General features: G+C 41.1%; 2 protein-coding genes across 2 annotated transcripts in view; both read right to left on the bottom strand.

Moving 5' to 3' along the window:
• LOC134816441 (RNA-binding protein PNO1-like) overlaps positions 1-19,998 on the bottom strand; it is a 95,900-nt gene extending 75,902 nt beyond the window's left edge. The window contains exon 1 of the mRNA XM_063825277.1: positions 19,964-19,998. The gene's annotated coding sequence lies outside the window, so the exon portion shown is untranslated. The remainder of the gene's footprint in view (positions 1-19,963) is intronic.
• On the bottom strand, positions 7,967-14,830 carry LOC134816999 (uncharacterized). The gene is made up of 8 exons (XM_063826060.1): positions 14,740-14,830; positions 14,461-14,572; positions 14,184-14,291; positions 9,871-10,101; positions 9,173-9,338; positions 8,887-9,016; positions 8,307-8,407; positions 7,967-7,996 (listed from the first exon to the last, which is right to left on the bottom strand). Exons 1-8 carry the CDS (start codon positions 14,828-14,830, stop codon positions 7,967-7,969), a joined length of 969 nt encoding a protein of 322 aa, XP_063682130.1.
• Positions 19,999-27,660: the final 7,662 nt, after the last annotated feature.

Below are 27,660 nucleotides of genomic sequence, written 5' to 3'. Positions count from 1 at the left end.
AAGAAAAAGTGTCAAAGATAACTTCAGATGATGAATATAAATTAAACTTGGACAAAGCTCAGCTAAATAATAAGCTAGGTAACTCCAGTAATTTTACAAAAACAATAGAAACTTGTACAAAACTCAAAAGGTACCTTTGTTCTTTTGTTATTGCATTGTAAAAGACGAAAGATTTATTCGTGGTGCAATGAGACCCTTGTTAACTTCAGATGACAAACGGAACAGCTGATTAGTAAGCTTTGTTACTCCGGTAAATTGACTAAAACAAAAGAAACTTTACAATAATCAACAACTTTTAAAAGAGCGTGTCTATAAGTCTAATCATCAAACACACAAGGGGTATCATTGATAAGCCCTATTATAATTACTCTTTAGAAATTCAAATTGTTATCTGCCTAAATGTTGAGCTAAATCTAAGCGACGTTGATTTACCACCTATTACTGAGGTACATTTCTGTTGCAATATGACTAGTAATCGTATGAGCCTTAATCAGTGGCGTAACGAAGGGCCCCGCCGACATGGGGGCTCTTTTTTAGCCAACTGTAGCGCAAATTATTATCATTATTTCTTCCTTAATTTCAGGCGCTACAGTTGTACCAATCCCAAATGACCTCCCAGAAGATGATCTAAGGAATATTTTTGATTCTATAAATGGAATAGTCTTTCCTGGGGGAGCCAGAGTAAGTTGGGGTTTGAGAAAATCCAACCACCCCTGTATATCACGAAATAAAAATGCCGATATCGGCGACTTAAAGAAAACATGACCAGGTTCAATAAATTTTAGCTTTAAACAACGATAGTGGGGATTATTTCTTAAAGTAAAACTTAAGTTTAACTTTAAAGGAATTTTAGGACAGGGATCAGGTGGAGGGGACGCTTGTATCTTGTAGAGGTCAGCAGTGAGTCGCGGGTTACTACAGTTGTAGAGGCCTTATGATAGTAGTAGCTAGTAGTCACGTGAGCTCAGAGCTGTACAGGAATAATCGACAACTATATATATAAGTATAACCTTTCATAAGTATAACTATTTATAAGTATAACTATTTGGTTTCCGGCTTTCTGAATCGGCTTCGTGCGGTCCAGATACAGGAGGTGGAGATAGGGGTGTTGGGGGAGTAGCCGAGTAGGTTGATCCAGTAGGGCACACTGTTTAAATATATCCCAACACCCACGGTTTCGCAGCGAAGCCATCTAGTAAGGATGGTGGCTGAGGGTTGGGGTTTCCTCGGTGAGTTTATCTGGGGACCCCAGGCTGATAGTGTTCACAAACACGATAGAAGCTGCGGCGGAATGACGGGCTGAGCGCTGCCCAGTAACGGCCAGTTCATGTTTTCTTTCTTTAATTTTCTTCATGTCGCTGATTTTCCAGCAGTAGAAGAAGGACAGCATGGACTGAAACAAGGACGTGTGATTTTCACATTTCGATTCTATTCTACTTTAAAATTCGTGAGATTTAGATTTGGAAATATTCTGACAACTAATTTGTATTCAATCAAGACTAGTACTTATCTTCCTCATACCTAACTCAAACATCAGAAACTTTGATTTTACCTGCACAATAAAAAGAAGGCCCAACCCTTCAGTGGACTCTTCAAACGGGACGTAAAGAGACAAAATTCCTGCAAATATCAAACCTTAAACTTCTAATCAGCGATAACAAGAATTAAATATGTATACAGTATTGAAATGACTTGCTCTTACCTTTGTAATAAGAGTGAGCTAAAGCTCCATGCTAAAATAAGTAACATTGTTAGTAACAATCATAACACTCCTCATATCTCAGATTCCACGTTATCTTCCAATGTATGTTACTAGACGTCTTTCCAAATGATACTTATTTGAATCGTTATCTATCTGCGTATCCTTTACATCCTTCCCAATCAATAAGCTGGATATTGACATTGGGGTAAAAGTCCAACGTGATAAAATATTATTATTCATGTAAATAATGTCCCTCATGATAATAATAGTGTCCGTTCATCACGTAATAACAAGATTCTTATCGTCAATAAAATATTATTAATCATGTAAATAACGTCCCTCATGATTATAATAATGTCTGTTCATCACGTTATAACAAGATTCTCATTGTCAATAATATATTATTAATCATGTAAATAATGTCCCTCATGATAATAATAATGTCCGTTCCTCGCGTTATAACAAAATGACGGTCATGAATTGACTGTCATGTATAATATAATATCGTTATGTATCATATTAATCCAATAGTCATGATAAATAGTATAACATATTTGTATCATTTCTATCATGTCCCAAATGTCCTATTACCCTCTGAAATACCCCAAATTCCATCAATCCTCATCTGCGTCTGGTTGTCCGCTGACCTCTGCATCTTCGTACCGCTTCTTCTTCCCGTCCGCCTGCAGTAACCTCACTGGATTCCTAGTCCTCCCGGATCTCCGAACGGTTAGCGCCGCATCAGGTGGAGCTACCGGGGACTGTTCCATGACCTCCGGAACACCGTCGTTCACTTGAGGGTGTAGTTCATCTCGCTGGGGTTGTGTCATCGTAGGGCTGTCTGGCTCCGGAGCCATTTCACTGCTCACTACTCTCTTGTGCGTTTTCAAGTAGTTGAACCGTCTATCTTTACGCGTGCCTCTACTGTCCTTATCCACTGGCTCCATCGTGTAAGTATATCCGTCACCCTTGATCACTGTTACCCTGTACGGCTCCGAGTAGCGGGGGGATGTCTTCCCGCCTTTATTGCTCCTTGCTTCGTCCGTGAGCCTATAACGCACCAAGTCGCCTACTTCGTACGGGATTTTGCAGGGTCCTTCTTTCTCTGCTGATTCCACTCTCTCCTCTTGATATTCGACCAGGTTTGTTCGTGCTTGCTCAGTCAACAGTCTGCATTCTTCGTCCCTCTCCTCCAATACAGTTGTTCCAGGCTTCTTCACCTTATCCCTCTCCTGAGCAATCATGTCGTCTGGTCGGTTAAAATCCCTGCCAAACAAAAGCCTAGCTGGAGTAAAACCTGTTGTAGCGTTGATCGAGTTGTTGTGGCTCCCTTGTACCAGGTATAAGGCCTCCGGCCACTTCTCCCCATCGTTCTCGCAAAGGCATCTGATCTGGTTCATTAACTGGTTCTGCCTCTCTACTTGCCCCTGGCTCTGGGGGTGTCCCGGTGAACCCAACTTGTGTCTGATACCCGCTCTTTTACACAGTTCCTCGAACACCTCTGCAATAAAATGTGGACCTCTATCCGATCTCATCTTTTCCGGGATCCCGAAAAGACTTATCCATCTTTCGACCACTGCATCTGCTGCCGTTTTTGCTCTTGCATCAATGGTCGGTACAAAGATTATGAATCGACTAAACACATCTTGCATTTGGAGGACGTACCTGTATGGATGCTCCCTCGCTGTCTGGAATGGACCAAGAAAATCAAGCATCATCTCCTCCAGAGGTTTTCCGGGTATACTCGTCTTGGACACTGGCGCCTTGTTCGGGTTGTTGACGTGTTTGTTCAGACCACACTCTTCACATGCCTGAACGTATTGTTCTATGTCTTGCCTCATGTTCGGCCACCAAAAGTTATCTCGTGCCCTCTTCCAGGTGCGTGTGTTCCCCATATGAGCCGCTGTAGCACTCCTATGAACAAGATTCATAATTTTGTCCCTGTACGTCTTAGGAACTATTATCCTGTTCTTTTCCACTGTTCCGAAGGGGTTGCTTTCCCGCTTCTTTCCCCCGTTGAACCGTAATCTTAATATCCCCTCTGAGTCGATGAAAATCCTGTCCCTATGCTTCCACATCGCTTTGACTTCTTCATCGTTGCTCCCGCTGGGCTTCCTCCACGATTCTGATTCGCTATTCCCGGGGTTCAGATCTGTTCCTTTCAAAACCGCCTTACGCATCGTTTGTACTGCTGCGTCATTGCTCTGCTCGCTCAGGATCTGTTCTCGACTGACAGTTATCGCCTCCTCGCCTCCAGCGGTCATCACGACAAACACTTCGCTACGGTCTTTCACAGCTACATTTCCGTCACATTTGACCCGTGAAAGGTAATCAGCTATTCTCATCTCTGGGCTTTTCCCTTTCTTATGAGTGACTTTCATGTCAAACTGCTGAATCAGGTCTAACCAACGTCCCCTTCTCCCCGTCTCATTCTCCGGTTCAAGTGAACGAAGCCAACTCAGTGCTTGGTGGTCCGTAATAAGGTTGAACTGCTTGCCTAGATACACTCTGAACTTCACTACCGCCTTAACCATCGCCAACAACTCCTTCTCGGTAGCTGAGTATCCCTGTTCTGCTTTGGATAACGCGTGGTGGTAGAATGCCACAGGCTTCAGGGTATCCGGTGCTTCCATGCACCTCTGTGCCAGCATGGCTCCCGCTGCCATTTGACTACAGTCTGTTACTAAGGTGAATGGCTTATCCATGTCGGGCAAACTCAACGACACTGCGTCCGCAATCAATTTCTTTATTGTTGAAAATGATTCATTCATTTCCTCCGTCCACTTCAGCCGGGCATACGGCTGGTCCGTGATCGCATTATACAATGGCCTGGCAATCTGTGACAATCCTGGTAGCCACCTTTGCACGTAGCCAAACGCACCTAAAGCCCTTCTAAGCTCTCGTACATTATGAGGGCGCTCTATGCTCCTCAGTTGCTGCACTCTCTGTTCGTTTATCTTCACCATGCCTTCTTTGATGGTGCATCCCAAGTAACTGACTTCTCTGACTCCAAACTGGCACTTCTTCGATGCCAAGGCCAGGCCTGCATCCTTCACCTTTTCCAGCACCTTCTTGAGCCGTTTCATGAATACCTCCCAAGTTTCCCCCCAGACTAGGATGTCGTCCAAATAGCACAGTGCATCGACGAAGTTTGAACTCCCCAAGATCACTGACATCATCCTTTGGAACGAATATCCCGCACCTTTCAAACCAAACGGGGTTCTTCCTGCAAACTCATAATGCCCCCATGTTACTACAAATGCCGTTGTCTCCGAATCTTCCTTTCGTAGTGGTAACTGGTGGTATCCCGACTTTGCATCAAGGACTGCAAAGTACTTAGCCTTCCCCAGCCTGTCCAAAAGATCGTCAATGAGCGGTATTGGATGTAAAGTCGCTGTATTTGACTTCTCATTGGTTATCCGATAATCAATCGCCATCCTCAGGCTCCCGTCTTTCTTGCGTGCACACACTATGGGTGATGCCCATTGGCTGTTAGATTCCCTGACTACTCCTTGTTTGAGTAGCTCATCGACGTGTTCCCGGACTTCATCGGCTAACTCTTTTGACAACCTCCTCGGTTTGCTCACTACTGGTGAGCTGTCCTCTTTCAGCCTTATGGTGTGCTCCACACCCACTCTAACAATAGGCAGCTCTCCTCCCTTATAGAACACACCTTCATATCTGTTTAGAAGTCCTATTAATTGACCCCTCTTGCTCGGCTCCAGCTCACTGCACACCAACTCGCTCAATTCCGTTGCTTTGCCTTTCTTTGTATCCCTGGTGAACGCTTTACCCGCATTGTGGTTTGATACCCATACGGTCCCGAGTTCAACTGTAGCAATGGGATCCCCTTCTGCCAGGGTCACTTCTTCCTCTCCTAGATTTGCTACCCTGATCTGTACCTTACCGCTCTTTGTTCCCTGAACAATCCCGTAAGGTGTGCTTACTAGCTTATCGTCAAACGTTATTGGTTGAACCATATACTCCTTACCCATCTCCATGTTGGGGATGTAACATGTCACTAACGCTTCACTCCTGGTCGGGATCTTACGTTCGGCATCCACTACCACTTCCACTGAGTTCTCCTCCTCAATGGTCCCTGCGACGCTGCTCCTGCCTGCGGCTGGGTGGCATAGCAACTCTATCTCTTCACTGTTACCATTGATAGTCATCACACTCTTGTTGAAGTCAAATGATATGTTGGCTATCCTAGACCAGAAATCTATCCCCAATATCATCGAGCAGATCATCTTCTCAACCACAATGAATCGCTGGTGGGCAAAAGTCAGTCCACCCACAGAGACAGTTCTCCGTATCTCTCCCGTGACAGGTATTCTTTCGCCGGATACTCCTCTCCCACATAACGCCGATTTCTCCATTGTGGCCTTCTCCTGTTCTGTAAGTAAGTCCTCACATATTAATGACCACTGGGCCCCTGTATCGAACAGTGCAGTTTCCTCAACTCCATTCTCCCACTTAATCCTAATATATGGTGTCGAGTTCAGACCCTCTGAAGCGATCCCCTTCATCTGTTGTAACTGCTTCCGCCGTCCTTTACCACCCTTCTCAGGAGTAATGACCCGAAACTGGGCTCTGGCACATGCCCAAGGTTTCACGTCATGCTCCTCCCCTTCTCTGCTGCTAGGTTGCTCTCCAGTATTCTCCCCGCCCCCATCACTCTGCCCGTCTATAGGGGGCTCTACCGAAAATCCGTACCCCTTCCTCTTCCAGCCTTGTCACCTCTTCTTGCCGGTCTCCACGTAGGGTCCTCCTTCTTTCGCACTGCGCAGTGAAACCATCCCCCTCGGTGTTTCTTTTTACAGTAGAAGCATTCAAGGAATTCTAGTGGTAGCCCGTCTGATGATTCACCACTTCCTCTCGAACTGCTGCTCCTGTTTGACCGGCCTGACTCGCCGGACGATTGCTTCCTCCTGTCTCCAGCATGTGACGATGACTTTTGCTCCCACGCGCTAACCGAATATTCTTGTGCTGCGTTGATGCTGCCGGTCTCCTTACCCATGGCTTTTACTGCGTCGTCCGTCTTCTTTGCTATATCCGCTACCTTCAGGAGGTCCTCCAGGGGTTTCGCCTCTTGCCGTGATTTCATCCAGCCACCCTCTAGCAGCTTCCGCTTGATCCTCTCGTCCCCCAATCCACTAACAAACTTCCATGCTACCCTTCTGTGGAGGTCTAATTGGCTATCTCCGTCGTATGCCTCTTTCACCGTCATTTGCAGTCGGGTCATGTAGTCGCTGATTGTCTCCCTGGGCTCCTGGATACTCTTCTCAAACCCAAGAATGTTCAGTTCGATTGCCTGTACATTCGTGAATTTATCCTTCAACTTACTTACAAGTAATTCGTCGTTACTTGTCCACGGATTCAGCATGGAGCTCGCAAAACTCACGTAATCAAATGCTTCCCCTTGCAAACAAAGCGTCAGCTTCCCAGCCCTGTAGGATGGGGAGTCCCACCCTCTCAGTCGTGCCCGCATGTTCAGCTCTTTGACCACTTTATATCTCTCGATTAACCTTCTCATTGAAACTGCAGAGTAGTCCCCGTCGTGTCCGAAAGATAGGTCTATCCTCTCTTCCTTTCCCATCGCGTCGTACGGCGTCCCCAGTACTTCTTCCTCTACTGGCTCCTGTTTCACCTTGGTGCTTCCTTGGGCCATTTCTCCGCCATAACTGCCCGTCAGCATTGTACAGGCTAGTACTGTTTCTGCGCAACTCTTCTGAAAGTACTCCGCCTCGACATTGTCATTCGCCAAGTCCTCTTGGGCCAATGTCATCCGCTGGAGCAACTCTACTGCTTCCTTGTTCATTTCCTCCCACTTCGCTTTATTCTCCTGGATCCGCTCCTGAACATTGCCAGCATTCTTCTTGATCTCCCGGTTCTCTACTTCCAGGGCTGCGATCTTTTCCGACATTTCCTTGTTGTTCTTCATCAACAAAGCCAAGCTGGCTTGGACCTCTTTCATCTGTTCATCCATAGCGTCGTTCGTATTCACTTCAGTCACCAATGAAATGACTTGCTCTTACCTTTGTAATAAGAGTGAGCTAAAGCTCCATGCTAAGATAAGTAACATTGTTAGTAACAATCATAACAGTATGACCGACACAAAAATAATGTTGACTAAAAAATAATAATTTTGACTAAAATAATTAGATTGATATCTCAGACAGTAAAATAACCTGCAAAAACGGAACCAATACAAGCGCCGAGTGGGAAACAAGAACAGTACACAGATACTATCGTGTTGGCTGCTTAGACGGAGATCTCCCCTCCATTCCTCAACTGAAATGTCTTAGTCTCATATCCTTATTAACTCTTTTACTAAACTGATTAAACTTTAAGTAACGAGTAAAATCTTGTTATTTATTTAAAAAATATTGCAGCTTCGACTATTCGAATAGAGTACATTGCGACAAAAAAACTTTTATCATATATGCAGTTATTTTCAACATGATGACTTTTGCCATGGTTACTTTCAACATGGTTATTGGTTAATGTCACCATGATTACTGTTCTATGGTCACTGTTGTCATAGTTACTTTTGCTGTTGGTTGCCATAATATTTTATAACGGTTACAATGATATAAATTACCTTATAAACATCAATCATGATAACCAGTATTGGAGTGGATCCCATTGGTACAAAGAATCCCAGCAGAGCCAGGACCAACATAACCTGCATTTTAGATGTTGCTACCGGAGGTGGAAATAAATACATACTTGATACTATAGTGCATGAAGGACAGAATTTGTAATTTTGTATTTTATCAATATATTTAAACTTATAAATTATGAGCCTTTATAGAACATATCATATTAGAAATAATTCTAAAAGGCAAATATGAGTACTGCTCTTATAACTTAGCTACGTTAGTGAAGGCTTAAACTCACATGAAATAAAGGTATAGGTCCAATGAACATGTAAAGGAAAGGAAGGATTACGGCTGAGAACATTACGAAAAAATAAGGGTTGAATCGGTCGATTAACCAGCCTGGAAATTTGAATTCGGTAGTAAGTTTCTTCTCGATATTATATGAATAGTAGATAAATAACAGAATGCTCTTATAGGGCAGGATTGTCTATAGTGCTGTCGCGAAGGTGCGCCTATAGGCAGTACGTTAGCAGACGATAATGATGGTGCTGATTTTGGTTGTTGAGTGTAACTACTAACCTAGAGGAGGTGTGCATAGAATAGTGGTGCTGGTGTTGACGAGAAGTGCAAGTCCAGTCCATACCACTGTTTCTCCCAGAGCTCGCTCCGCAAAAGGATCTAGTGTTGGGAGGTGGAAATAGAGTAGAACCTGAGAGTTATTATCACATTAACATTAACATTATACACTGAGACTGCATTGACCAAGGGAACGGTATAAGGGAATTAGAGCACAAAATGATCAAAATTTACTATGAAAAACGAGTATAAAGTATTTCCTTGTGTTTGAAGATCAAGAACAAAAAACCTGACAAGCAGCACAGTGCCATGCAGCCATCATTATCCAGGGGTCCTTGTACACCTTTATACTGTCGTTAGTGTCAGTTTGATCAGGCAGGGTGTTAACATGTGGTATGGTGAGTTCTAACAGCACATTGCAAGCCACTATAACACCTGGAACCCAGAACGCTAGACTGTGGAGGGAAGGGTTTAAGAGGTGAAAATTACGGTAAACGTACTGTTGTGCGAAACCTGAAGTTCGACAAGACCCCCTTTTTTCGCACTTGAGTTCGGTTGCCAGATCATGTCATATTTCCGAGAGCAGGTCAGATCCTATCATTCTAATGGACCATTGAGTGACCTGTCGGGTCGGTTCACGCCACGTATGTCAAAGTGATCCACAAAGCAGGAAGCGTACTGAAATTGTGCGACCGTGTCGATCTTGGAGGTTTTCGCACTATAGGGTACATGTTGCACCTTAGTACATGTCGCACTACAGTATATGAATTGGAAATTACTTGGTTTAAATAAGTTGGAACACTATAATTTCGAGAGAATAATCAGTAATTAAAAGTACCTGTAACCTCCAGCGTCACATTGCAAGCTATTATAATACCTGGACCCCAGAACGCTAGACTGTGGAGGAAAGGGCGGAGTTACTTTAAGAGGAGGAAATTACTTGGTTTAAATGAGTTTCAAAGAGTATAAATCAGTAATTAAAAGTACCTGTAACCTCCAGCGTCATACAGCAAACTGCCCATGAAAGGTCCGAAGGCTTGTGCCCCGTTCAAAGCAGCCTCCGCCGTAGCTGTAACAAAAGCAATTCGGGTGGGGATCATTTTGGCGAGCACTCCAAAGGAGGGAACGGAGACGAGTCCAATTGCGATGCCGGCTACCACTCGGAAGGAACAGGAGAGAACAATGTAGAGTATGTTGTTCGTGATTCTGTCGAAGAAACTGAAATGTTGAGTGATTAGACATAAGTAGATGAAACAGATGTCAGATGTCACCTCTATAGGGAATAAAAGAGGGGAGATTAGAGGATCTGAAGTCTTTTTGATCGTCCACTTTCAATTCAATAAAATTATGCCTCCTATTTCAGGTACATTCGGTCACTGCCCATTTTCCCATATGTTAGACAATGAATCGTTTAGACTTAGAATAGGTCTTTTTGCATGCAAAAGGCCTCGTACACAGTCAAGAAATGCACATATACATATCAACACGTTTATGCCTAACAAAATTTACACATTTAATTCTCCATGCACCCCACACATCAACTACAATTATCATAATCATATGTTTCTCTTCTATTCTCTCATCATGACTTACCTTCTCCCAATTCTTCTCTCCACGACTAGTTCCATGAACACCGTATTTCCCCTAGATTCTAATATTTATTCCTCTCTACTCCTTGACAGCCCACGTTATCTTATACCATTTCTTGCTTGCTCCCACATCAAACTTTTCTTTGTAATTATCTCCTCATGGTTTATAAGGAATATTCTTCTCCCTGGTAAGATGAATAGAGTCAAGTATTCCAGCCGCCTCAGGCGTCTAGTATCTTTATTCATTCTTTGGGTTTTCTCTCTTAACTTTCTTTTGATAACTCTTCTTAATCCTTCTATGCTTAATCCAGGTCCCAACTCCCTATCTGCACTCTACCAAAATGTCCAAGGTCTTATTCCTTTCAGTAACCTAAGCTCCTCCCATCCCCTTCTTGATGGTAATAAGATTTCCGAACTTCAATCCTTTGCTAACATAGAGCAGCCTGACATAATTGCCCTAAATGAGACTTGGCTCAAAAAATCTATTTCTAGCAACGAAATCTTTCCTTCTTCTCAATATGAAATCTTCCGCAATGACCGCACGAGAAAGACTCATCCTCAAGATCCTAATAACCCTAAAAAGTTAAGGGAAAATGGAGGTGGTGTTCTTTTGGCTGTTCGGTCTGATCTCGATGCCACTACAACCCGACTACCAGTTAGCCTAGGTGCAGAAATGCTTGCCGTTAAAATTGCTTTTCCTAACAAAGAGAGTATTGTAATCTGTACTTGTTATAGAGTAGGAACTCTTGGGTTACCTAATCATGATGTCATAGTTAGTTATATTCGCAAGCTAGTTTCCAAAAAGAATCCCCCTAAAATCTATGTTATTGGTGATTTTAATCTCCCCCATACAGACTGGCTATCTTCATCCAGTACCGTACCTATTGAACAATCCTTCATAGATTCTTTCAGTGATCTTTCTCTCTCCCAGTTGATCACATCACCCACCCATAAAAGTGGTAATACATTAGACATTCTTCTCAGTAATTATGATAACACAATCGATAACTTGAATGTCTGTGATCCTCATTCCGTGTGCAAATCTGATCATTTTCCTGTCACTTTTTCAATTAAAAGCTCCTTTTCCCGCAAGAAAACTCCTAAACGTAAAATCTATAATTATAAGAAAGCAAACTGGGACATGATTAATCGTGAATTATGCTCGATTAATTGGCAAGTCCTAGAATGCCTAGATCCTGATTCGTCTTGGAAGTTAGTTAAAGACTGCATTATGAATTTAGTTGATATACATATTCCTAAAGTAACTATTAAATCAGAGTTTCAACCCCCGTGGTTCGATAGTGAACTTTTTTCTGCATGCCGTAAAAAAGATAGACTCAGAGCTAAATTTAAAATTTCTGGTTCTATTTCTGATGAGTTAAAGTTTGTTACTAGCCGTAAAGATTTTAAGAGGCTTTCATCAGCCAAAATAAGAGACAATCTTTTCAATAGTGATGATCCAGCGCTTATAACTAAGAAGTTTTGGTCACATGTTAAGTATAAATCTAACTCCTGCCGTATTCCTAATTGTGTTAGTTATTCTGGACAGCTTCGGTTCAAATCCAAAGCTCAAGCTGAACTTTTCAATTCTTTCTTTTATAACCAGTTTTCGGATCCTTCACTTTATGACACTGACATCTCCTATGTCAATGATGTTGATTTTGATATTGACTTCGATCATCGGGATGTTCGTAAGCTTCTTTCAAATATTAATTCAAATAAAGCCCAGGGACCAGATGGCATACACGGTAAAATTCTCAAAAATTGTTCCGTAGGTTTAGCTTACCCTCTAACATGCATTTTTCGTGGATCTTACAACAGCGGCTACATTCCACAAGAATGGAAACTTGCAAATGTTGTCCCAATATTTAAGAAAGGTAAGAAAAGTGAGGTTGAAAACTATAGACCAATATCCCTTACTTGTTTAGTCATGAAAGTTTTTGAGCGCATTGTTAAACGTAAACTGCTTTCTTTGACAAGTACCCTTCTTGATCCCAGGCAGCATGGTTTTCTAGAGCACAAGTCATGCACAACCAATATGGTTGACTTTTGTGATAGCCTGGCATTGTCTTTTAACGAAAACATTATCAATCATGTTGTGTATTTTGATTTTGCTAAGGCATTTTATTCTGTAAATCATATATCCTTCTTCAAAAGCTAAAAACCTTATATAACATTGATGGTACACTTCTCAAATTTCTTACCAATTACCTTCAAGGCCGTTACCAAAGAGTGGTTATTGGTAATGAGATGTCATCTACCCTCTCAGTTAATTCTGGTGTCCCCCAGGGCTCTATTCTTGGTCCCTTACTTTTTGTATTGTTTATCAATGATAATTTGATATTCCTCTTGGCCTTTCGGATAATACTGATATTGTTTTGTATGCCGATGATACAAAAATCTGGCGTAAAATACATTCATCTTCTGATAATACTAATTTACAAATGGATATAGACTATCTCTCTGACTGGGCACTAAGAAACAAAATGCGATTCCATCCAGCAAAATGTAAAGTGCTTATTGTTTCAGGAAAACCATCTTTATCTCCTCCATTCGCATATAATCTTGATGGCTCTCCTCTTGTGTATGTAGAGTTAGAAAAAGATCTTGGAGTCGATGTTACTCCTAAGCTAAGTTGGAATAGTCAGTGCGACAGAATTTATACTAAGGCCTGCCAACAACTTGGTATGGTCAGAAGAGATGGCCATATTGTCATTGATCAGAAACGTCGCCGGGCGCTTTACCTCTCCCTGGTTCGTAGCCAATTCGAAAATTGTTCCATAATCTGGCGCCCTTGTAATAAATCACTTAGTGATAAATTAGAAAGTCTCCAAAAGAGAGCTATTAAATGGATTCTGTCTGAAGAGGGCCGCAGTTATCCACCTGAGCAATATGTCAAAAAGTGCAAGCTTGTCGACATTCTCCCTTTGACTTGAATGATCTTATTTTTTTCCACAAAGTTCTTAACAATTTAATTCCTGTATCGCTGCCTCACTATCTCTCTTTATATCAGGGCACTTCTCGACTAAGACGTTGCCACCTCGACAGTCTGTCTATTGTGTCATCAATTTTACCTAAGTTAAGTCAGAATTCACACACCACATGTACCTCAAATAGCCCACTGGCAAAATCATTTTTCTACAGAACCCATATACTGTGGAATGGACTCCCTTTACAGGTAAGACAGATTGTGTCTACTAGTCTTTTCAAAGCTGAGGTCACTAAGCATCTATGGAAATGTTTATTGGATAGTGAAACAACAGTCTAGCCTAGTCTCTTTGCTCCCCATATTATTATTATTATTTTTGTTTTATTAATTTTTTTATCTACCTTCCTATACTTTCAACATCATATCACACTTCACCCGCACACCTTCTCACACATTAATGACCATTTCAGACCTGTATCTAATGTATCTGGAATTTGACATATTGAAATACAAATTTTGACTCTATATCCACAGTTATTCACCATGGATTTGTTTGTTATTAAATAGTTTTTCATAAATTTTTGGATTTAGATTAATTCGATGTAATGGGTCCAAGTTACTGCGGACATAGTTCACTATGTGTTTACCGTGTTTGGGTGCCCATCATATTTTACAGATGGGGGCGATATTTTGAACGATTCTATTTTATATACATCTATTGCTGTACTCTGATCTGTAAAATTTGAAAAGTATTTAATAAAAAAACCGCTATTTTCACGAGCCTATTAACGATAAAGAGAATTCCGAGAGCACCGGAACCAGTCATCAAAATCGGCAGGTAATTGAAATGTTCCATCAGCTGAGCAGTAAGGAAACAAGATATGAAGAACCTGAAATGATAGAAATGAAAATCGATATATAATATTAGAACTGAATTAATAAACAAAATTGTCAAATCAGAGATGAGATATGAGAGATCGGATTGTGCTGCATAATAGCATATACATGTTTGTTTCTGTCATCAAACAAGTACAACTGAAGTAATATCTTAATATTTACCCGACTGACACAGCGCCAAGAATAACTCCGTCCCAAACCGAGGACACATTCCTGTCAGCGTGAAAGAAGGGCAGAAATGGGGCTGGTAGAGAGTACAGAGTAAAGGCCAGCCCTGAAAAATTGATAAAACATAAATAATATTTATTATTTGAAATATAATATAAATAAAGTTAATATTAAGCTCGCCTTATAATAGCACTGTTACAATTATAAGGATAGCGAAAGTTAATTTTATCTAACGTTTCAGATGCGAATAAGAAGTGCAAATGTGACACTTACCTAAAACCACTGTTACGACAGTGAAAGCGTATGTCAACATGGGTTTACTCAAATTGTGAGCCTTTTTTGCAGTTGGTCCAACTCCTTCCATAGTGCAAGCCAATGGTATTGGTACTACCTTATCGGACCTTATTTGGACGGACATTACTTGAACGCTGGAGGCCCTAGCGTTCATCTTAATGTCCGTTCAAATAAAGTCCGTTCAATTAATGTCCGTCCAAGTTAAAGTCCGTTGAAATTTTTTCAAAAATTTTTCCATTTCGAACTTTTTGTCCAGAATATGACAACTTTGAGAACTTTATTGTGCCGTAAGTTAACGACGGAAAGGTTCTCCTTGGTCTGCCGGAGGCACAGAAAACTCTACTACTACTAGTATACCTTATCGGACCTTATTTGGACGGACATTACATGAACGGACATAATTATAAACGGACATTAATATGAACGCTCGAAGGCATTCAAAACCATCAAAAATCTGAATTTTTTTCAATTTTTTTGACGTTTTTTTAAATTTCAGCAAACGATTTTTAAATCCATTTTTTCTACAGTAAGTAAGAAAAGCAGTCATTGAGCAGGAAAATGTTGAAATATATGTACATGATCAGTGTCTAATATCACATATCATCTTCATCAAATGGGTTTTCGTGCATGAAATAGTCCATGCTTAAAGCATCAGTGATTTCTAGCTTTATGGAAACCTTTTTTATCAAACTACCCCGGTCCTGCATTTCAGTGTTAACTTTTACAAACCATTCGGCGTGAAGTGGTTTTATCTTAGACAACTTAAGGTTAACCTTAACATCACGTGGAGCTTTCCTAGCACTGTTCCATTACCTCCCCTGAGTAATATGAACTATAACAACGTCGGACAATGTCCTTGGAAACACGATTTACCGTAATATCTAGAGGCTGGAACAAGTTTGTCATGTTGGCGGGGACTAGTTCATGAACTATATTGTTGAGTGCCATAATTTCGTTGACTTTTTTCCGCCAAGTGACCCTTGAAAACATCATATACTAATAGAATTTTCTGTGCCTCCGGCAGACCAAGGAGAACCTTTCCATCGTTAACTTACGGCACAATCAAGTTCTCAAAGTTGTCATATTCTGGACAAAAAGTTCGAAATGGAAAAAATTTTGAAAAAATTTCAACGGACTTTAACTTGGACGGACATTAATTGAACGGACTTTATTTGAACGGACATTAAGATGAACGCTAGGGCCTCCAGCGTTCAAGTAATGTCCGTCCGAATAAGGTCCGATAAGGTATGATGTTTTCAAGGGTCACTTGGCGGAAAAAAGTCAACAAAATTATGGCACTCAACAATAACATAGTTCATGAGCTAGTCCCCGCCAACATGACAAACTTGTTCCAGCCTCTAGATATTAGACATTTTCCGACGTTGTTATAGTTCATATTACTGAGGGGAGGTAATGAAACAGTGCTAGGAAAGCTCTACGTGATGTTAAGGTTAACCTAAAGTTGTCTAAGATGAAACCACTTCACGCCGAATGGCTTGTAAAACTAAAAGTTAACAATGAAATGCAGGACCGGGGTAGTTTGATAAAAAAAGGTTTCCACAAAGCTAGAAATCACTGATGCTTGTTTAAGCATGGACTATTTCATGCACGAAAACCCATTTAATGAAGATGATATGTGATATTAGACACTGATCATGTACACATATTTTAACATTTTTACTGCTTAATGACTGCTTTTCTTACTTACTGTATGAAAAATGGATTAAAAAATCATTTGCTGAAATTTAAAAAAAGTCAAAAAATTGAAAAAATTCGGATTTTTTATGGTTTTGAATGCCTTCGAGCGTTCATATTAATGTCCGTTCACAATTATGTCCGTTCATGTAATGTCCGTCCAAATAAGGTCCGATAAGGTACGTAAAGAATTTATTTTAATCGAATGAAATGTTTGATCCCAATCCAATCGTATTTGTGACAATGATAGCCGATGCAATTTTATTTGTCATGTGCAGTTTTGTCGATTGGTGCAACAGTCAGCCAGGTAGCAACTGTCATACAATTTGAGACCATTTCGTTAGGCTGCAAATAAAAGTGTAAAACAGTGTTTTAACAGTTTGCCAAAACTAAAAAAGTCAAGTGACGTTCTGACGTTACAGCGCGCACTCAGGGCGAGTGAATTACTGAACTCTGAAGTGAAGCCCTTAATCATAACAACAACCAACAGTGACTATTCAAGGTTATACTGAAGTTTGTTATAAAATTTCCACACAATCCGTAAGCCGTATAACTATATTTGTGCATACATCGGTCAAAATGAACCGTTCGATCGAATTATTGAGTTCAGTAATTACAATTTTCAATACGTTTGTGCTCGCTTATCGGTTACACTTACTTATCATTACGTTGATAAGACTTGCTTGTTTAACCGGTGCCGTGGTTGTGTAAGCAGTCGACACTTGCTTCCCGGTTCGAAGTTTATTTGCATTTAATTAAGGGTTTGGACAATGGAAACGAGCGTGATAATAAAGGGTAAACAAAGTTAAACTATGAAACAATACAATGAATAATTCGACAACCTCTACTTCAAATCCTAATTAACCAGACTCGTATCGCCCATAAACGCTCAGCGATCTAGTGCTGCAACATAAAACACGGATAGCACGGTCAACTCGCCTTGACCGAGCCTAATCTAGGTGCCTTGAAATAACCACTGTCGATTCTAAACCTCTAACGACACGTTCCATCCGTGCTCACCAGGCCCCAACCATAACTGGTCCTGGTCCCTTACACTAGTCTGGTATCAACCATGACCCTCTATCGAATAGGGTGAGAATGCAAACAAGGGGTATAATAAAGGTGCCCAAGGTACTTAACTGAACAATGAATAATCGAATATTTGCTCAACCAACGCTTAGTCACTTAGACTCATATTGCCTCAAATGCTGTGCAACAAATTCCTAATTGCTCCGATTCATACTGCCTCAAATAGTACGTAACCTACTTCCTGCCGTTAATCCTACTCTTAATCTAGCTTTACCTATCTGAGTCAACCATTGCTGACTCTCGCTCTGCCAGAGCCCAGTGTTGTCAAGACATCCCCTGGTGTCGGCCACAACCAAGCCTGATAACAGTAATTACGTAATGCTCCACTATTCTACGGCCGCCAATCTTATACTTACCACTATAACCATCTACCTAACTAAACGACCTAACCTTAACAGGTTCTAGCTACAGAACCTGCCCGGTATCAAAATGACCCCCCTCTCGATCGGGTAAACTGGCACTCCTGATCTCAAAAGGCTAATCGTATTTTCCTCTCGCCCCTGATAGTCTAAACAATCTACCAATTCCCGGGAATTGCAAACTGTCCTGTCGATAGCCACAACATAGTACCACTAGTATTCTGTAAACACTCCATAATTCAACCTCGTACTGACCCAAACATATGTTAAACTGACCTCTCTGCACTTAAACTGCAATAACTGTCGTATACTAATATATGCCCAAAATACTACCGTCACATACTGGACACCACGACCGCCTTATTATAATCATTACACTACCTACATATTACACAATATTACCCTAAATTCATCTCAATTAATCACGGTTTACACAACTTTACAAAATCTGATCTTTCTTAGAACCCTACTATACTGGTACAATAATTTAATGGAAAATCTCGTAAAAATCTTGCCCGATCACAGCTTACACAACTTTACAAAATCTAATCTTTTTTAGAACTCTATCATACTGCTGGTACACTAACTGAATGGAAAATCTCGTAAAAATCTTGCCCGATCATGAAAATTTGATCTTTCTTAAAACTTTACTATACTGGTATACTAAAACACACTTTCTAAAACCCTTTTTCTGCTCTTCCTCAACCTTCCGAAATACCATGGAGAGCATTTAAAGCCCCACTATAATAATTTAATAAAGTTTCATCAAACTTAACAGCTTACTTCATCTGTCTATATTGTCTTTCGTCTCTTATCCTCTCCGTCTCGTTCTCCGTTCCGAACATCCTCATCTGGATCCGGTCTCGAGTCTCCGTTCGTCGTTCAACATATCTTTTTCTGGCTCTTGTTCTATGTCTCCACTCCTCGTCCAGACTATTTTCCTCTGGATCTCTCTCTCTATCTCTGTTCAGAATACAAAATGATGTTTAGCGTCTCAGTTCGTGGGTTTAGTGTCACAGTCTCTCTTGTACTCCAGGTATGTTATCCATCTTCTCCTCACCGCCCCTGTTGGGTAATACTCTCCGATAGTTATTTATTAAGACATTGTTTTACTTTTCATTTCAATATCGACAGTTCTTTCAGTTCCAAGTCATTTTTGATTAAGAGTGATTTATCTGATTTTTGTGATCAATGATATTGCACTGTTATTTCGATATAACTACTGTTATATAGTTATATAAATCTTATGACTCATTCTGACTGTTATATAAATTTTGTGACTCATCCTGACTCTGTATCTCCTTCCAGCCTATCCGCATTCTCCCGTAACTCGTCCCCGACCACTCTCTGTTTCCATTTATCCGCTCTCTGTGTCTCCATTTATCAGTTCTCGTCTCCGACCACTCTGTGTCTCCATTTATCAGCTCTTGTCTCCGACCACTCTGTGTCTATGTCTCCATTTATCAGCTCACGCCTCCGACTCGTCTGTGTCTCCATTTATCAGCTCTCTGTGTCTCCATTCATCAGCTCTCGTCTCCGACCACTCTGTGTCTACATTTATCAGCTCTATGTGTCTCCATTTATCAGCTCTCGTCTCCGATCACTCTGTGTCTCCATTTATCAGCTCTCGTCTCCGACCACTCTGTGTCTCCATTTATCAGCTCTTGTCTCCGACCACTCTGTGTCTCCATTTATCAGCTCTCTGTGTCTCCGTTTATCAGCTCTCGTCTCCGACCACTCTGTGTCTCCATTTATCAGCTCTCGTCTCCGACTACTCTGCGTCTCCATTTATCAGCCTTCGTCTTCGACCCGTTTATGTCTCCATTTATCAGCTCACGTCTCCGACTCGTCTGTGTTTCCATTTATCCGCTCTCTGTGTCTCCATTTATCAGCTCTCGTCTTCGACCACTCTGTGTCTCTATTTATCCGACCACTCTGTGTCTCTATTTATCAGCCTTCGTCTCCGACTACTCTGTGTCTCTTTTGATCTGTTTGGAGAGGCGAATCATACACAGTTTAGGCTCTTGAAATCTTCGAATTAAAAATCATCTTGAGAGAACCTCCTAAAATTATTTGTTATATAGTAGTGTTGAAAGTAAGACTGGTCTCCATTCATCAGCCTTAGTCTCCGATCGTACTGTGTCTCCACAAAATGATAAACTGATTACACACCTCACCATATCTCTCCTTTGGTATCATCACAGTATCAATACTAGACTCTGTGTTAAGAGAATCATGTGATTTTTTCTGCACTTGACACTCACTGAGACGCAATTGAATTGTTGTACCTTCTGGTTCTTTCACCAAGTTCCAGACGTTGATGTCTTCCTTCCTTACAGAATTTTCTTTCCATCCAGGTCCAATTACACTTGCTCTCTGCCACACATCGTAGGTATGATCTGCTGACTTAATGACATCCTCACTCTTAAAGTCTAATACCTTATTCCTCTTGACTACAACATCTACCCAGTCTTGATTCTCATCAGACGAGAAGCACTCTGAAATTCATCAGGCTCACTTGTGTCTCTATTTTCATCACCGACACTTTCTGACTTCACTTATTCACTACTGGTCTCTACATTACCAGATTCTTCTATTGAAGTTTCAGTTTCACTCGAAAAACTTCCACTCCTTCTGCTGATGGTTCATTGCTTACTTCCTCTGATTCATTCGGACAGAATTCATCTTCACTGTCACTATCACTATCAACAATCTCCTCTTTCCTTACACTCTCTTCCCTACCAGTTTGTTCAATGGTATATTTCTCTGATTTCATATTTTCCCATAACATGATATCTGCCACATAATGACCTGATTTGGTCACTTTCAGTTGTTACCGTTCTCCGCCAATCATAATCTGATCATTCTCTATGTCTAATGATACCCCCAGTTGCTTCATGCTACATCTAGAAAACAAAAAGGGTAATTCTCCTGGCTCCACAAATGTTTCTAACATGAAATCTCTGTTACATAACTTGACGGGTAACATGACACATTTAATAGATTCAACCGCGCGTCCGTCTCCAAAACGAAAACTCAAGTTTCTCTCGACTTCGCTGACCTTTTTCTTCAACTCTTCAGGCATTGACTCTAAGAATGTGTTCAACCAAACATCACCACACACATAGAACTGGTTGTCCCAGTGTCAATCCACACCTTGTTCAATGTCTCATTGACTAACAGCACTGTCTCACAGTAGTCTTTGTCAATTTTGTTTGATTCTTTACCATTCCTGCACGACTGATACACACACACTGAGCCCGAATCCTTCTTTCGAACATCATTAACATTGGGATTATGTTGACAATCTGCCCGGAAATGCTTATTTGAATCACAAATTGAACATCTTGCTACCTCGCCTGTTTTGTGACTGATAGCATTTAACTCATCTTTGTAGTCTGAGTTATTCCTTTCTTTTGAATTGAGCTGTTTGTCTCTTTCCCATGGTCTGCTGTAATTTCCAGATCTCCCTCTGCCATTGGAGTAATTGTTATAACCGCCAGAAGAGAACGATTTCCTTCATCCTTGTCCTCGATTATTGTATCCTTGATAGAATGTATATTCTTCGTTATCACCACTGATATCAGTATCCTTTTCATCAAACTGACCCCTATGGTAATGCACATCCGATCCAGGTTTTACCTTCATCTTCACTGTGTCTAACTCCATTCTGGATCTACGACAGAAAACAGCGTCACCGAAACACCTCTTCAAACATTCCTCAATTGCTTTACTTGTCAACTCTTGAGTCCCCATTGCAGCTTTGATCAATATCTGTTGATCTTTGGTCAGGTGGCCTGAGTTAACAACCTGTATGCCAACATACCCTCATGATAAATTTCTTTCTTGTCATTAAACAACTCTCCGATCCGGTTCAATCGTCTCTTGGACTCAGCGATATATTCTGCCATTTGCATTTGTTCCGGTCTAACAAACTTTTCTAGATCATCAATACCTAGAAATATACTCTGAGTATTATCCTCTTTAAAATACTTATCAAGCTCTGCCATCAAGTACCCCAAACCTTAAGTCTTCTTGAGCTCTGTCACATCTAAGGGTGTTGCAAAATCTCTTGCCTTGAAATCCTGGATCCTCAAGACACACACTGCAGCCTGCTTAGCAGCTGCTATCGAAGTTCCAAAATTCCAGATGCCGACTTCACGTTTCCACTTCAAGTAATCCATCCCCTCTGTCAACCAAGGTGGTTGGTCTCCTCCCATGTCTTATCAGTTATTCTACCTGCTACCAATGATAAATTTCTTTCGTCCATAGCTTTCTGTACAAGAAGATCTTGCCCTCTTTGGAGACCTCCTCGGCCACCGTGTCCTTGCGTACAATCCATTGCCATATGACCCTGTCTCCCGCATCCATAACAAGTAGGGGACTTTCTACATTCCTTTGCGAAATGTCCATGCTGTCCACAGGTGTAACAAGCACCGATGTCTCTTCTCGGCCGGTTCTCTTCCATCACTCGGTTTATCACTCCCTCATCCATCTCTATATCCTCCTCGATTTGAAACAAAAGCTCCTCCTCATTCTTCCCTGGTTTTAGGGCTACGACTCGCCAGGATCCCATCCAACTTAACTGCCCTCTTTAGCGCGGCCTCAAAATCTTGCACTCGTGACTTGATTAACTCGATCCCGATTTCATCCTTTAATACCCCAGCTGTAAATACATCTAGCCTGATGGTCTTCTTGATCTCCTCCTCCTCCGGTGCATATGCCTCATCTGCCATGTCAGTGACTCTAGCTGCAAAATCCGAAATTGTCTCTTCCTCTTTCTGATGCATCTCAAGAAGTCTCTTCCTGCACCCGCCTTTGAATGCACATCACATAGCACCTCTGTTCTCCTCTCCAAACTCGCCTCTACATTTCTCTTCTCGTCCCGGGTTAATCGTAGGGTCTCCACTCTCCTCTGTGCCTTGGGTCCAAGTACGTCATGATCATGTCCACCAAGTCTTCATCCAAGATGTCTGCAGCTTTGGCAAATATTTTAAACCCGCTCAGGAAGGTTCTTAAGCTGTGTTTCCCCAGCACAAACATCCGAGGTTTCATTAATGGGTATTTCTTACCCGCTGCTCTGTTCGCTTCTCTGATTCTCCTCTTTTCGGTCTCATTCTCCTGCATAGCTTCTAACTTACCCTCTCTGAATCCATCTCTTCTTAGCTGTGCTCCCTGCTGCCTCAATTCATCATAATATTGAGTCCTTAACTCTTCGTTTACTAGCTCAGCCTCCTGCTGCGCTCTCATCATTACCTCATTAGCTATCTTTATCTCTGCCAATTCCTCTCTCGTTTGCTAGCTCAGCCTCCTGCCGCGCTGTCATCATTACCTCATTAGCTATCTTTATCTCTGCCAATTCCTCTCTCAGTGCCGCTTCCCTGACTCAAATTATTTGTTATATAGTAGTGTTGAAAGTATTAAAATACAATACAAACACTGTCTCTCTCTCTTCAACAGTTCCTCTCTCAGTGCCGCTTCCCTGACTCAAATTATTTGTTATATAGTAGTGTTGAAAGTATTAAAATAAAATACAAACACTGTCTCTCTCTTCAACAGTTCCTCTCTCAGTGCCGCTTCCCTGACTCAAATTATTTGTTATATAGTAGTGTTGAAAGTATTAAAATAAAATACAAACACTGTCTCTCTCTTCAACAATGTACTAATTAAAATACCAAGTGTACAGGTCAAATGTAATAATTAAAGCTCTCGCTTATCAGCTCTCTATTGCTCGGTTTTTACTCTAATTGATAAATCAGTGTCTCACACCGTCACTCCATGACATAATCTCAGTCAGTTCCTCATATTCAACTATTCGGACAGTCAATTCAACACTCTCTTCGCAGAAAAGTAGTCCTAATTTCTTTCATCATAGAAAATACCATGCCCCGGCACCCCTCAAATTTCAAAACCCCTTCAAAACGTTCCAAGTTTTCAAATCAATACACCGCTCTAATTCCCTACAAGTGACGTCACCACTCTCCGAATAACCTCTCTTCAACCTCCAATGCTAGCATCACCCGGGTCTTATTTATATAATATCTCTTCCTCTATCTATTCCTCTATCTCTTCCTCTATCTCTTCCTCTATCTCTTCCTCTATCTCTTTCATGATATCACAATACGTAGCGCTACTAAAAGAAAACAAGTCTGACACACTACAGAACGGTTCAGCAGGCAGCCACTCCCACTGAGGCTCTGGTGGCTGAAAGTATGTCAAGTCTGCCGTCTTAAAACTTAAAATAAGACCCGGTTATCCATGAATCAACTCATCAAAACACTCTCTCGAACCAATCCCTCAACGGACGGACATATACTCCTCAAAATAACCCCTCATAACCTGTGCCTCTCCGGTATCTAACCCCCTTTCCCTTCCATGATGAAAGAAACCCCAAAAATACCATTTAAACTCTACACTTCACCGAGCATTCATTTACTGCTCTACTGCTCTTGCACTGCACTAGTCTAACAATGGTAACTGACAACACTGTATAATATTACGTTTACGTACATATTTACAAATACTCCTGACCTCTGTCGACTCACTCTCACACACTAAATAGTCTCCATTACCTTAATTAAAATACAAAACAAACTATCCTATTATAAAATAGGATCCTACCGTTCGCGCCACTTGTAAGCAGTGGACACTTGCTTCCCGGTTCGAAGTTTATTTGCATTTAATTAAGGGTTTGGACAATGGAAACGAGCGTGATAATAAAGGGTAAACAAAGTTAAACTATGAAACAATACAATGAATAATTCGACAACCTCTACTTCAAATCCTAATTAACCAGACTCGTATCGCCCATAAACGCTCAGCGATCTAGTGCTGCAACATAAAACACGGATAGCACGGTCAACTCGCCTTGACCGAGCCTAATCTAGGTGCCTTGAAATAACCACTGTCGATTCTAAACCTCTAACGACACGTTCCATCCGTGCTCACCAGGCCCCAACCATAACTGGTCCTGGTCCCTTACACTAGTCTGGTATCAACCATGACCCTCTATCGAATAGGGTGAGAATGCAAACAAGGGGTATAATAAAGGTGCCCAAGGTACTTAACTGAACAATGAATAATCGAATATTTGCTCAACCAACGCTTAGTCACTTAGACTCATATTGCCTCAAATGCTGTGCAACAAATTCCTAATTGCTCCGATTCATACTGCCTCAAATAGTACGTAACCTACTTCCTGCCGTTAATCCTACTCTTAATCTAGCTTTACCTATCTGAGTCAACCATTGCTGACTCTCGCTCTGCCAGAGCCCAGTGTTGTCAAGACATCCCCTGGTGTCGGCCACAACCAAGCCTGATAACAGTAATTACGTAATGCTCCACTATTCTACGGCCGCCAATCTTATACTTACCACTATAACCATCTACCTAACTAAACGACCTAACCTTAACAGGTTCTAGCTACAGAACCTGCCCGGTATCAAAATGACCCCCCTCTCGATCGGGTAAACTGGCACTCCTGATCTCAAAAGGCTAATCGTATTTTCCTCTCGCCCCTGATAGTCTAAACAATCTACCAATTCCCGGGAATTGCAAACTGTCCTGTCGATAGCCACAACATAGTACCACTAGTATTCTGTAAACACTCCATAATTCAACCTCGTACTGACCCAAACATATGTTAAACTGACCTCTCTGCACTTAAACTGCAATAACTGTCGTATACTAATATATGCCCAAAATACTACCGTCACATACTGGACACCACGACCGCCTTATTATAATCATTACACTACCTACATATTACACAATATTACCCTAAATTCATCTCAATTAATCACGGTTTACAGTTGTGTGATGTATAAATCAGAGAAATACGTGGCTTATAACTATAAGCTTGATGAAGTGAGAGATGATGCAGCTGAATGGATCCGGAAAACTCTCGGGCTTGCTAAAGCATATCATGTTAACGCGTGTGCAGTTCAGAATTTCAGTGGTAAAAGAGAAATCTCCAGGGAAGTCTGCATGGTCCAGAGTCTTAATGCTGCGTTAAAAGTTATGTATAGACAATCGTTTTACATTGATCAGCTGGAGAAATATAATCAGAAATTGCACTCCGATGTAATTGACAGTCAGGGGACAGTAGTTGATCTGCAGAAAGAGCTGTTAGCTGCCAAAGACAAGCAGCTTGATGACTTGAAATCCAAGTGGTTGTAGCATCAGTTGAGGATACTGTGAAATCAGAGTTAAAGACATACAGCGCCGCGGTAAAGGAATCAAAAACCTCAGCAGCAGGTCCTTTGTTGGATTCGGATAGAAACATTTTGAAGAATGTCATCAAGGATGTTGTGGCAGAAGGAGACCGAAGTCGGAATCTGATGTTATTTGGTATTAAAGAAGAGAAAGGTGAGCTGTAGCCCGGTTCATAAAACAAAAATATTATCCAATAATTACGGCGATAGGCTTATCTGTTGTTCCTTAGGCCAAATAACTACCAAAAAAATTTTGAAGCTTCAACTCCAACCGGAAACACCCCCACATGCCACGCCCATTTTTTTCATCAATTTTTAACAGGTAAAAATCTTCATATCATCAATTTAGGCATGAAGGAGTGCTTTTAGTGCTCCAACAGTTTGGGGTCTAATAGTAATGGTAGAAAAAGGTTAACTTTAGTCAAAGTCTCAAGTCTCCACGGCGCTTGGTTTAGGCGCACCGGATCTCGCGTCTCCGCCTCCGCTGCGTGATTGGTAGCGCCAGAACTAAAGGTCGTAGAGACATGAGACTTCAACTAAAGTTAACCTTTTCCTACCATTTATATTAGAGTAGCACAGATTCAGAGCTCTAAACACATTCCTTCATCCTTAAAACGACAATCATATGAATTTTGCCTGTAAAAGTTGATATCTTGATGTCAATTAACATCGTAAGCTTTTAAAACTAAAATTAATTAAATGAGTCATAATACTTCACACAATATTTACACACAATATGAAAATATAAATACAGGAAGTCTCTTGGATTCGACATTGAACTTTTCTCGGTCCCTGCACTGGAAAGTGGAATTGATCCTTTAACCCATTAGGGACGATAGGGTCGTTTACGACCCACCTTTTCTAGAGGCTATAGAGGACAAACCAAAATATTAAACCCCAAGAATCTTTCGCACATATGCTCAAAATTTATTGGGCTACATTATTGACTTTCCAGTCGAGACCCAATTAATCACTAACAACTAAATAATTAGGCTAATTAGTCGTCATAATTGGAAAATATTTCAGGTTACTTCTTGCTTTGATTTGGACATTAAAACTTTATGTAGGCTTATTTTGTTGAGGACAAAGTAGTTGCGGGCAACGATTTCCTTGAGACATATGAAAAGCCCGTGATAATCAGATGTTCACAAACAGAGCTAGACGCTGTTTACTAACTGCGGTCGCATACGACCCACTCGTCCGGGTCGCAAACGACCCATCACGGTTTTTCGGATTTAACGTCTGAAACAAAGACGTTAGGATAAAATAAAAACTGTAGCATAAGTTAAAACCATATGGTCAATACTGTGTGACTCTAACTTTTAAAAAATAAAGAATTTGGGTCATTAACGACCCACTCGGCTCACTTGCTTATTACTACATATGTCCATGTAACTTCTCGAATTCAGCCTAAAACATGACATCATAGGTGCAAAATCGCCTCTCAGCAAGTGATAATCATCATAAATTGCGAAAAATCGGTTAAATGGGTCATTAGCGACCCACTAGGACCACAAAATTGATTAATTAAATATAATGTTGTC

This window comes from Bolinopsis microptera, chromosome 6 (assembly GCF_026151205.1).
Source record: "Bolinopsis microptera isolate Bmic1 chromosome 6, MBARI_Bmic_1.0, whole genome shotgun sequence".
Classification (NCBI taxonomy): domain Eukaryota; kingdom Metazoa; phylum Ctenophora; class Tentaculata; order Lobata; family Bolinopsidae; genus Bolinopsis; species Bolinopsis microptera.
The sequence above is the reverse complement of the archived record's forward strand: the minus strand, read 5'-3'. Positions and strand labels throughout refer to the sequence as shown.